This window comes from Equus asinus, chromosome 28, assembly GCF_041296235.1.
Source record: "Equus asinus isolate D_3611 breed Donkey chromosome 28, EquAss-T2T_v2, whole genome shotgun sequence".
NCBI lineage: Eukaryota > Metazoa > Chordata > Mammalia > Perissodactyla > Equidae > Equus > Equus asinus.
The window spans coordinates 50,527,793-50,539,349 of NC_091817.1; the positions used below are offsets into that span (position 1 = coordinate 50,527,793).

The 11,557-nt window shown below is 60.3% G+C and overlaps 1 protein-coding gene across 3 annotated transcripts in view; it reads left to right on the top strand.

Moving 5' to 3' along the window:
• Positions 1-9,317, top strand: part of ACSF3 (acyl-CoA synthetase family member 3) — a 71,384-nt gene extending 62,067 nt beyond the window's left edge. For all 3 annotated transcript variants that reach the window (XM_070500207.1, XM_014836573.3, XM_014836574.3), the window contains exons 8-10: positions 1,718-1,852; positions 2,721-2,832; positions 7,337-9,317. In XM_070500207.1, the coding sequence (XP_070356308.1) occupies positions 1,718-1,852; positions 2,721-2,832; positions 7,337-7,484 (395 nt within the window). In that variant the 3' untranslated portion in view covers positions 7,485-9,317. The remainder of the gene's footprint in view (positions 1-1,717; positions 1,853-2,720; positions 2,833-7,336) is intronic.
• The last annotated feature ends 2,240 nt before the right edge of the window (positions 9,318-11,557 follow it).

Genomic DNA, 11,557 nt, shown 5'->3' on the forward strand with positions numbered 1-11,557 from the left:
CAGGGGCCTTTGGAGGGAACAGCATGGGTGCAGCTGTCAGGGGCTCTCGCCCTGACTTAAGAGGCAGTAACACAGAGCAAGAGAAGTGTAGGTGGCGTGGACAGAGGCCCTGAAGCTGTGTCAGCCTTGGTGTGGGCAGTGGGGGGTGTCTCCAGCAGGACTGGGAACAGGAGGCAGAGCCCAGGGCTGGGCAGCGATGCCCCACTCCGCTGGGTCTCTGGCTGAGTGGAGGCCGGCAGGCGGGAGCAGGGTCAGGAAGCCGCTGGAGCAACCTGAATACCAGCATAGCCTTGCTCTGGGCGTGGGCAGTTGTGATGGCCTGGACTGGGGCCATTCCGTGCATTTCAGGGGCAGATGGATGGTGGTCAGGAAGCTGTTGGAAGACTCATGGCCGTCCAGCGCAGAGGGGCCACAGCCGGAGCCAGGCTGCATGGCAGAAACGGGAGAGGGCTGCAGTGGGCCCCACGAGACTCAGGACAGGCTGCATCTGCCCCGGTCCCTGCAGCCCCTCCTGTCACTCCACGCCTGTGCCCTTTCCTGCCAGCCAGCAGCCACCGAGTCAGGCTGTCTCTCCATGTCAGGCCCTCCCGTTTCTCCTGCTTCCTGCAGCGCAGGAGAGTGAACCTGCTGTGCTCGCAGCCCTGCGCTCTTGGAGCCTGGCCTTCCCTCGGCCCCATAAATAAGCCGCAGCCCGTCCAGGTACACTCATCTGTCTTGTTTAATAGACTGGGGACGCCGCGTGCCGCGGCAGGTCGCCAGGAGTCGCAAGGTGATGGATGGCGCCTTCCTCATCGGATGGCATGATGTATAGTGAAATCTTTATGATTTATTTCAGCTGATAACTTGGCGTGAAGTGCGGGGTGTGTGAGAGCAGACAGTGAACATCAGCGCTGCCCTCAGAGGGCGGGTGTAAGCGTCCGCACATGCACACACTCTCGCATCCATGCACATCTGAGGGACCTGCACTTGCACGCACATGTACCCATGCTCACACTCAGCCCGCCTCACCCGTATCCTGGATGCCTGGGCTGGAGCGCAGACCCCATGTCACTCGCTGTTCTCCTGTCCCACCCCCCTGCTCATGCTGGGCGACGCGTGGTCGGGCGTCACGTTTCCCAGGCCATCTGAGAAGGGATGGCTGCGTCCTCAGCTGAGAGGGCTGCCATCAGGGCTGCGTCAGAGAAACTAGACGGAAAAGTGCAGGCAGGCAGCGTGGAGGAACAGGAAGTCCCTGTTCTCGTGTCAGAGGCATTGGGAAAGGGCCGCAGTCGTGCCGGCCCCATAGGGCCCTGCTGTGGCCAGAACTCCACAGTGGGACATCGGGGGTGGCAAGTTCTCTTACATTTTCTGTTTTCACGGCCTGAGAAACAACAGGAAGGCACTGGGTGGGCAGTGACAGCAGCAACCATCACGCCTCGGAGCCCTGGTTTTCATGGGCAGTCCACATCCATCCTCGTGGGACGCTGCCAGCTGCGTAGGGCCACAGCCAGAGGGGCTTTTCTGGTGTTGGCATCACAGATTGAGGTCACGGCCATTGAACTTCGTGTTCGCTGCCTTGTCCCAAAATGACCCCCATGTGGCCACTGTACCCCTGGTATTGACGCTCCCAAACACAGGCACCCAGGGGTCACCACACGTGTGCACACCAAAGTACACGGAGCCACAGCCCTATTGGAGCCCAGGACATGCTTCCCAGTGACCAGAGCCCCTTTCCCAGGTGACACGGCCGTGTTCAAGGACGGCAGGTACTGGATCCGGGGCCGCACATCGGTGGACATCATCAAGAGTGGGGGCTACAAGATCAGCGCCCTGGAGGTGGAGCGACTCCTGCTGGCCCACCCTAGCATCACAGGTGAGTGACCACGGCACTGCCATGACCTTGAGCCTGTCAGTTCAGCTCAGCTGCTCTTGATCCAGACCCAGCCTGTCTTGGACCCAGATGGACATGCTCCAGCTATGTCTTCCTGTGCTTGATCATAGACAAAATGGGACCAGGTGACGCAATCGTAGGTGCCACACAGTTAGGGTCTGCCCACCCCAGCCCACCTTTAGGATCTGCCTACTACCCACCACAGTTAGCGTGTGCCCACCCTACACCACAGCTGGTTTCCAGGCCTGATCCAGATGCTGCCAGGTCTGTTTAGCCTGCGAGCAGAAGAGCAGCGGTGTCCACACCCTCTCCCATGCTCAGGAATGGCGGTGAGATCAGGGCTGGCCATGGGCCAACTGTCCTGGGCAAGACTAGAGGAGGTGGCCATCCTGGCACTGAGGGGAGGCAGTAGGCACGTGGGTGCTGGTCCAGGAAGTGTGGGCCCCATCCAGACCTTCTCCTGAGCTTGGGTCCCAGGCTGTGAGGACCCGGGGGACGGCAGAGATGGCTCTCCACGTGGCCCATCCATGGGAGCCCTTGGGCCCAGGAGGCAGAACATTCCAGAATTTGATCGTCCACAGCCCTCATATTAAGAATTGTGCCCCAGGACAGTGCAGGGGGAGGGCAGGAGTGGTGGAGGGCCAACCCGCCCTGGACCCCCCCCAGAGACGCCAGGGGAGGGTGTCCTTGCCTGTCCTCAGCAGGACTCTCATGCTCCTCAGCTGCGGACAGGGTGTCCCAGGACTGGCTCTAGGGCCCTGGGCGACTGCTGCACGTTCTGGCTACTCTGGAGCCCACAGGAGGCCTGGTGGTATTTCCAAGGTGCCCCTCTCTATTCTTCTGTCCCCAGATGTGGCTGTGATTGGAGTTCCGGACATGACGTGGGGCCAGCGGGTCACTGCAGTAGTGACCCTTCAAGAGGGACACTCGCTGTCCCACAGGGAGCTCAAGGAGTGGGCAAGGTAAGGGTTGAAGGGCACAACTTGCAGGGTCAGACGAACAGGACAGACGTGGTAAGGACTGTCTCGTGTCAGGGAGGGACAGGCAGGGCGAGAACTGTCCCGTGTCGGGGAGGGATAGGTGGGGAGAGGACTGTCCCGTGTCAGGGAGGGACAGGTGGCATCCTGGGTCCTGCTGGCCTCCTTCGTGGGGCTGGGTCAACCTCGAGGGTCAGACATGCTAGTACTTACAGGAGTCTGCCCACAACACGCCAAGGGCCCAGGAAGCGCCATGACCACAGCAGGAGCAGATGTGGCCCCGTCTGTGCTTTCCCCTAAAGACCGTGAACACTTACAGGGAAATAGGAGGCCCCTGCCCTCCTGGCACAGGACTCGGGTCCCAGATTTGGGGCAGGTTCTGAGGTGGCAGACAGACGTGCTCTGGGGACAGGATCCCCTACGGTGAGCGGGTGAGTCCTCCCAGGACTCGTCAGGGAAACACATGGGTGAGCCCAGCACTGCGATCCAGAGCAGTGGACGTGGCCTGGGGGCTGGGCTGAGTGAGTTGCAGCCTTCCCGTCCACTCCTGGGCAAACGTGGCAGCCTCCCTCAGCGGGCCACCCCACCGTGGTGCAGACACAGGCCTTTGCACGTGCCCTTTGGGAGCTCACTGCCTGGCTGAGGCCGGAGCTCCCCACCCCTGCATGGGAGCCAGCAGAGCCCTGTCCCTCTCTCCCCTGCGTCTTTACCAATTTGCCCTCGTGTCACCCTAAACCTTCTCCCAAGCCCTTCTGCCCCCATCGCAGCCCTGGTGGTTTCTCTGCATCCCAAGGCACACAGGCCCCCTTCTCTGTGCCCAGCAGTCAGTCCCAGCCCAAACCTGAACCCCCGCCGTCATCAGAGGCTGGACAGGACAGGACAGGGAGAAGCCTCTGATGGAACCGTTGGGCAGTGTCCTGGCAAGCTCAGAATGAAGCTGTTAGTAATATCCCCAAATTCTTTATTTTAAATCTAAGAATACTCTCCTTTCTATCCACTCTCCCCCCACCCTCTTCCGCCCCAACTTGCCTCCTTCTCCTTAGTGCTAAAGAGATTTTGGCTCCAACGTGAATGCACAAACAGCAGGATTCCTTGTTTCATGAGGGGCCACACAGCTGGGCCGTTAGATTCCCCTGGACGCACAGCCTCGTGGTGGAATGCTGCATGGCAACAAAGGCAGAGAGGACGCTAGTCAGCCGGTTGCTGCTTTGATTAAACCATTACTTAGTTAAAAAGAGAAAGTAGGTACCTTGTGCCGAGAGCTCTGCCCGAGAGTTTCAGGGTCCAGGTCTCCAGCCACACGTCAGCCCTCAGCCGTCCTCAGGCAGGAGGCCCGGGCACCCAATGTCCAGTGCTCTGCCCCTTTGCACCCTGTGCTATGCTTTCTGTCCATCCCTCTGAGTTCAGGTGGCTCCTCGCCTGGCACCTGCAGGGCCTGCACCAGTCACTGTGGCTTGACCATGGGTGTGACAAGGCCCTGAGATGGGCGCTGTGTGCAAAGGGTTTGGGGCACCTTGGGGAGGTGCTCCCAGGAGGGCAGGTGGCCAGCCTGTGGGCTCCATGAGGACTATCCAAGGTTGAGGCCTTGTCTGGGCCTTTGTGTCCTCACACTGGGCAGTCACAAGGCGGCGACACCAAGGTTGCCCATTCCGTAGAGGGAGAGGAGGAGTCTTCCTTTCAAAGGGAGGGCTGAGTCCACATCCAAGGCACCATCCACGTCTGTGGGACACCTGAGGGATGAGGGAGAGGTTCCAGGCTCCGATTCTTCTGGATGCTGCTTTTTAGTGAAGCTGCTGGTCCTTTCCGTGTCACGTTCATTGCCATTTGGGGGTCTTTTTAAAAGTTTTCTTTAAAAATAATGTTTTCCCTTTTGCTGCCATTTTCTTCATTTCTGAAGATGCTTGCTGCCTCCGTCTCTCTGCTCCCCAAGTAAAGGGCTGTCCTTCTCCCCTTGCCACACTGTTGGCGGGAGTCAGGGGAGCTGGCCGACCCCCAGCTCAGGCAGGGTGTCTCCTCGAGGGGGTGAGGATGGCCCAGGATCCGGGTAACAGCACCACGTTTTCAGGGTGTGGGACATGGTCGCCCCATCACCCTTCCATCCCCCAAACTGCCAAGTTGAAATGGGCCATGTGGGACTTCAACACCAGGAATATTCAGGAAGCCAGTCTTAAAACCAAGCCCCGCGTTGACGTCTCGTGGAACTGTGGATGAGTAGTGGGCTTTGGCTTAAAGTCCCGTCCTAACTTTGTGCCCACTGTCCTTCCCCAAGGAGACGAGCAGAGGAAGTCGCTGGAGCGGTTCCCCCACTGCTGGGGGAACCTGCTCTCACTAGCACCTCGGCTCTGCTGGGCTCCTGGCCAAGACCCCCCTTGGCCTCAAAGCTCTTCTAAAAGTGTCATGGTCGACCAGCTGCTAAACTGAGACCTTTGGAGGAGAAGAGAGCCGGCGTTCTCTGCATAGACTCGTGGGTGGGCTCCTCGGTTCCCAGAGGGGATAGTCTCCTTCCCAAAAGGACCGCTGTTCTCAGAACAGCAGGGTCCACGTCCTTCACCATACTCTTAGGTCGTTTATTCGTTGTCCCAGCCTTTGTTCCTCTTTTAGTGGTCGCTAAGTCAGGTTTATAAGGAGTGGCTTTAACTTCCTGCAATGTCGCGCGTTCCCGCACAGACAGCATGCCTCGCCTCACCCTGCCTGCCTGCCTGCTGTTGTCACTACACTTTTCTATTTGTTACAGACCCCACACTGCATGCTTGGTATTTCTGTTCAAATCGGTATTTCTTAGAGAGAAGTTAGTCCTAAGGAAAGTGATGTGTACGCCCCCACATGCTGTTCTTCCCACCCAGCGGGACCTGGGTTCCGTCGGCACAGATGCCTCACGTCTCTGGTTCAGGAGGAACTCTGTCAGCGTCTGTGCGTCTGAAAGCATCTTTAATTTCACCTTCAGTCTTGAAAGGTGCTTTCCCAGACGTGGGATTCTAGAGTGACGGGCTTTCTTTTAGTCGGTGGAAAGCACTCCTCCACTGCCTTCTCACCTGCCCTGTCACACAAGGACCTGCCGCCGTCTCAGCCACAGCCCCAGACCACCCCTGCCCTCTCTTCTCTAGGCCCTGCCACCAGCTCAACGCTGGCACATCAAAGGGGAAGTGGGACGCCCACCTGGAAGGTGAAGGCACGGGCGTGGGGACAGCCACACGGCACCGACGCCCACCCAAACCCTGCTGGAGACAGAGTGTTGGCGGCAGGGCTCGGGGAATGGGCAGCTTTGTTCCAGGAGCAGGTGGGGCTGTTGGGCTGTAGGGTTCGCCCTGCTGCACTGTCAGGGCAACTAGGCCGGTTCGGGTGGCTTGTTCCGGTGAAGTCCAGCCCAGCCCTAGTGGGCAACCAGCCGCCTCCTGCAGCTGCCAGGACCACAGACAGTGGCACCATCTCCTCTCACGAGCCAGCAGCCTGCACCGCGAGCTCCCTAGTGTGGGAGCCACAGCATGACCTTTGGCCAGCAGACTATTTGTGGCAGGAGCCATCCCCGCTGATGCTGCACCCAGCCCACAAAGGCTGTGAGGCTCATGCTTCTGCATAAGCACCGGGCTGCTAAGGCCGAGATTGGGGGTTTCTCTGCCACCATCGCCGGCTCCTGGCTATGACGCATGCTCTGTGGTCGAGGCTGCTCCGCAGCTCGCAGCCTGGAGGTCCACATGCGCCTGCTGGCCCTGGGCAGACATTGGGGTGCCGCGTGTCCTGTGCTCTGCTGTCTGTGACCCTCTGCCCATCTTGAAGCTCCTTGCCAGCAGCCCCACGAGCAGACCCTCCGAGGCCCAGGAGGCCAGGAGCTGGCGTGCCTGGTGCAGGAAACGGCCGCGGGTCTGTCTCCCCCTTCACCCCAGGCAGCATCCTGAGTGTCTACCATTTCCTCGCAAAAGGGCCTGTGGCCCCGCAAGCAGCTGTCGGAGAGTGAGAAGCAGGCAGCTCTCATCTGCTCAGAGGGAGAACCAGTGCCTGCAGCCTGAGGAGTTTTCCGGAGTAGAGCCTGGGGGTGGAGGGACCCCACTGTGGAGCTACTGACAGGAGAAAACACCATCTAACTGGGTGCGGGGGGGTCAGGGCAGCTCCTGAACCCACAGACAAGCCCCTGCTGCTGCTTGGGTGCCGGGCTCTGGTGAGGGAGGGCAGCGCCGGCCCACGTGGCCACCACACCCAGTGGTCTGCGAGGTGCCCGCAGGCCCCTCGGCCCTGACCACCCACCTCCTCCACTTGTCTGGCCGAGGCCTGCTGCAGAGAACAAGCTGTGGAGCAGGACCTTTCTGGCTCCAGGGCGAGGTCTCATCCTCTCCCCTGGGGCAGGGGCAGAGGGCCAGCAGGGCCTGGACCACACACTGTGGCATCTCTGTGTTTGAGTTCGAGTTCGGGGCTGGCCCGAGCTGCGGCTGGGTACCGTGGCGCTGTCTGGGGAGGATGCTGGGTTCCGCTGCTCAGCCAGTGCTTGTCTCTGCAGAGACGTCATGGCCCCGTACGTGGTGCCCTCGGAGCTTCTGCTGGTGGAAGAGATCCCGCGGAACCAGATGGGGAAGGTCAACAAGAGGGACCTCGTCAGGCACTTCTACCCATGCAATCAGGGCGCCCCCGAGGCCGGGCGCCAGTGAGCCAACGTCCCCTTCAGACCCGAAGCCCCTAGCTCAGGCAGAACAGAGTCAAGTCTGACTGAATGAGGTCACAGCGCGAGGCCTCTGCAGCCACTGGCTGATTTCAAGTCATCAGGTGACTGCATGTCACCTCTGCCCCGTATTTGGGCCACACCCGCGCCTGCACGTGGCCCCACATGCTCAGGGCCCCCTGCCCCCAGGTGCCCTCAGGCTGCCAGGCAGGTCCTGGAAAGTCCAGAGGTGTCACCAGGGAAACAGGTCTCCAAAAGGAATGCAATAAAGGCCGCACAGAGTAATGGGATGCCTGTGCTGTGTGTCCCCGTTTGGCCGCTTCGTTCACCACAGGGCACAGGAGTGCACACCTGTGCACCACACAGCAGGGTGTCTCTGGCCGTCGGGGAAGCCCATGGAGCCACCCCAGGTGACCTGCAACCTCTCCTGAGCCCCCTGGGTGGACGCCGGACTGTTCTGAGCAGCCGACCTGGAGGACAGGCCTGGGTGCCTCTTCCAACCTTCCCTGGTGTGTCCCTGGGAAGCTCTGGGACGGCCTCTTCAGGGCGGAGCAGTGGCGGTGGGGATGGGGCTCAGCGACCAGAGGCAGGGAGCAGAGTGCCTGGACCCTGTGCTGGGTGGCTGCGAGCAGCCCCCCGGCACCCCCAAAGGGAACCTTCCAGACCTGGGCCTGGCAAACTTCACGTATGGGCCAGGTGGTCAACATTTTGGGCTCTGCGGCCGTGCTCCCTGTCACAGCCACTCACTTCCACCATTGTAGCGTGGATCCCACTGTCCTCATTTGGAGTCCAGAGTCCTTGCGGTAGCCATAGGCTGGTCACGAGTGGCCTGCAGCTGCTCTGCCATGACCCTTGACCCACACCCCCCGCCTTGGTGCTCCCTCCACAAGAGCCCCTTCCTTTCAGTCTTTGTCTAAATATCACCTTCCCAGCTGCCCCACCCCACGTACAATTCCTGTCCCCGCTACAGGGGCTCCCTACTAGGCGGCCCCAGGTCCTCTGCCCGCAAGCTCAACGATGGGGCGCGCTAACCTGCAGAGAGCGACCGCGCGTGTCGGCGTTCCTCTCCCATTCTTGGTTGTGTTGGTTCAGATGCCTGAGTGCCCCCGTGTGCACACCAAGTGGAGAATCCAGAAGTTTCTGGACCGTTTACTGGAGACCAGGACCGTTCTGCCCGAGACTACTGAGAAGTGGTGCTCACAGCACAGTAGGAGTCTGGCCTTGACTTTTCCAGAACATTGTCTTCCTGGAATATGGGTCTGAAAGAGCAGCAAAATGTGGGAGCTGGAGCTGGAGGGGCCCCCTAGGCCGGGTGGAGGTGCAGTGCCCTGGGGACAGATAGGCCCTGAGAGGCTGTGGCCCAGCAAGAGGAGGCTGGGCAGAGCGGACGGAACTCCAGCGGGCAGCACGCGGGGGCCCAGGCCACTCCCCCAGGAGCTGTGTGTGGCCTGTGGCTCCCCCAAGGCCTGACCCTGGGCATGGCGTTTGCTTGGAGGAATTTCCCCTGTCCGTGCTCCCTCGGTCACCCGCCTACTGAGCAGGCCAGGCTGCCGAGGGGCTCAGCTGCTGCACCTGCAGCCCGGCTCCTCTTGGGCACGGGACTCGATGCCATAGCCAGACACTCCGGGCCCCAGCTCCTGACTGTCCTTGTGTCTGGCCCTGCGGTAACTAGGGAGCCACATGCTACTGAGAAAAACCAGATCTAACATTGCAGGATCTTTCCTAATCCCGCTGGTTTGACATTGCATCTGTATTAATACTGAGATTTTTTTATTTTTATTTATTTGTTTTTGCTGAGGAAGATTCACCCTGAGCTAACATCTCCGGCAGTCTTCCTCTATTTTTTATGTGCGTCACTGCCACAGAATGGCCGCGGACAAGTGGTGTAGGTCCACTCCCAGGAACCAAACCTGGGCCACCAAAGCAGAGTGCGCCAAACTTAACCACTAGGCTTTGGGGCCAGCCCTGATGCTGAGAATTTTGATTCCTAAAAATGTTTACATGATTATTTGAATTATGCTGTTATCCACCTGTATGAAACATTTTCCAGAAAGTAACGGTCGTCTTCAGCTACCAGCACATCCCTCTGAGGACAGTCAGGACGCTGCGCCACACTTGCTAAGTCAACATGACGGGCGCGAGGCTTCCCAAAAGCTCTCCCATGGCTGGAAACGTCTCCCTCCCCCCACACACATGTACACGCACACACGCGCATGCCTGCTCCCTGAGGGCGCGACCCTCAGCCCGGCAGCCCCTGCCATCAGCCACTTGGCTCCCCAGGGAGAGCCAGGAGCGGGGCCCGGGGAGCAGGTTGCTGCAGTGCCACTGACACCCATTTGTGCCTGTGGCCTCACTTGGCCGTGTGGGGCTTGAACTCACTGGGAGGCAGCCGGGAGTGTTGCGGGTGTCTGGGGGGCTGCTCCTCAGACAGGCCGCATCCTTGGCGCAGAGCGGGACCGGCCTGTGCCTGCAGGTCCCTCAGGCCCCAGAGTGCAGGGGCTGTGCCTGGCTCGTCCTGTCCCCAGGTGTTCCCACGTCTCTCCTCTGGATGTGGACTCATTGGTGGCCGGGGCGAGGCCCTCGTCCACAAAATGGGCTCTGCTTCCTCCTCTGTTTATTCAGCAGACGAAGTGGAGCTCAGCATCTATGTGTGCAGACAGAGCCAGCCGGGGGGAGAGACCCCCGGGGGACAGGCTTGAAATAGACGCAGAAATGGGGCCAAAACTACCTGGCCCCTCCCCGACACCTCAAGGCCCACACCCTTTCTCCCTCAGTTTCCCCGTTCTGTGATCTGAGGCCGGTGCTTCCTCAGGGCTCTTCTGGCTGACCAAGGACTGAGGGCTCTGCTCCCTCAGAAGCCAAGTCTGGGGGTGCTGGCAATGCCAGCACAGCCTCCCACCCAGGAGCTCCCCACCCGCCCTGGCCCCCTGGTGGGCTGCATGCGGAGTGCCAGCAGCCAGGGATCAGCACAGGCCAGGCCGCCAGCACCCACTGACCGGGCACCTCTGTGTCCACCCAGTGGCAGCCATGGCTGGGATCTTTCTATCTAATGCCCACACTGGCCCTCCCGCCACACCAGCAGCACGAGGTTCCCCACGGTCAGGGGTCACTCGCAGCGAGCCAAGGCCTCCGGTGTTTCCTCTGTGCCCGGCCTTCACGCCTGGGGCCTGAGAACGTCCACACCTGGGCCTGGCTCCCCTGGAACCTCACAGCCCCTTCCACAGGGGGCGGTCAGGAAACATCATGAGCATGGACCCTCAGTGCCAGGCCCCCAGGACCACAGGCAGCCTTCATGCCCTGGGTGAGTTGCGACCCCCCCAGGGCCAGGGATCAGACTGCAGGTGAGCCCATGAGCAGAGCCGCCTGCCACCCTGGCCCCCAGTCAGTACAGGTGGGGCCAGGACGCCCTGCAGGCCAGGGCAGGGAGGCCAAGCACCCCCGGGCAGGACCCCATGTCCGCCACCTCAGAGGGCTAGCCAGGCCCCGCAGGAGGAAATGCACCACCCCCAATGCCCAGGTCTGGGCACTGAGCTGGGCGCCCAGTCTGAAGAGGGTGTGGAGACTGCCTGCTGCCATCTCAGGAGGAGGTGACACGTCTGCAGTGCAGGAACTGCAGCCCAGCGCCCGGCGAGACGAGGCAGCCCTGGAGAGACAGCACAGCACCTGCCTGACCGCCAGTGACTGGTAAACAGGAGGTGCGTGCCTGCAGGTGCATACACCCTGCACACGCCTGCATGCACGCGTTTGTGTTCACACATACCTGCGTGCCTGTGCACACACACATGTCCTGTGACGCTCCCCAAGTCTTTGGGCTAAGTGGGACTAGGATTATAAAATAGTTCTCCGAAAACCCGTGGAATCACCTTAAGCTCTGAAATCCCAACTCTTTTTCTGTTTTATGTTGAATTTCTACATAAAAAACTTTGAAGTTTTCCAGCACTAAACAGTCAACTTGAAAACTACAGCTCTAGTTCTTAAAATGGTCCTGTCTGTGACCTCACTTCTGTGGGCTTCTTCGTGACCCACACTGTCCCCTCCCCATGCCTGCCTCTCCCTGTTCCT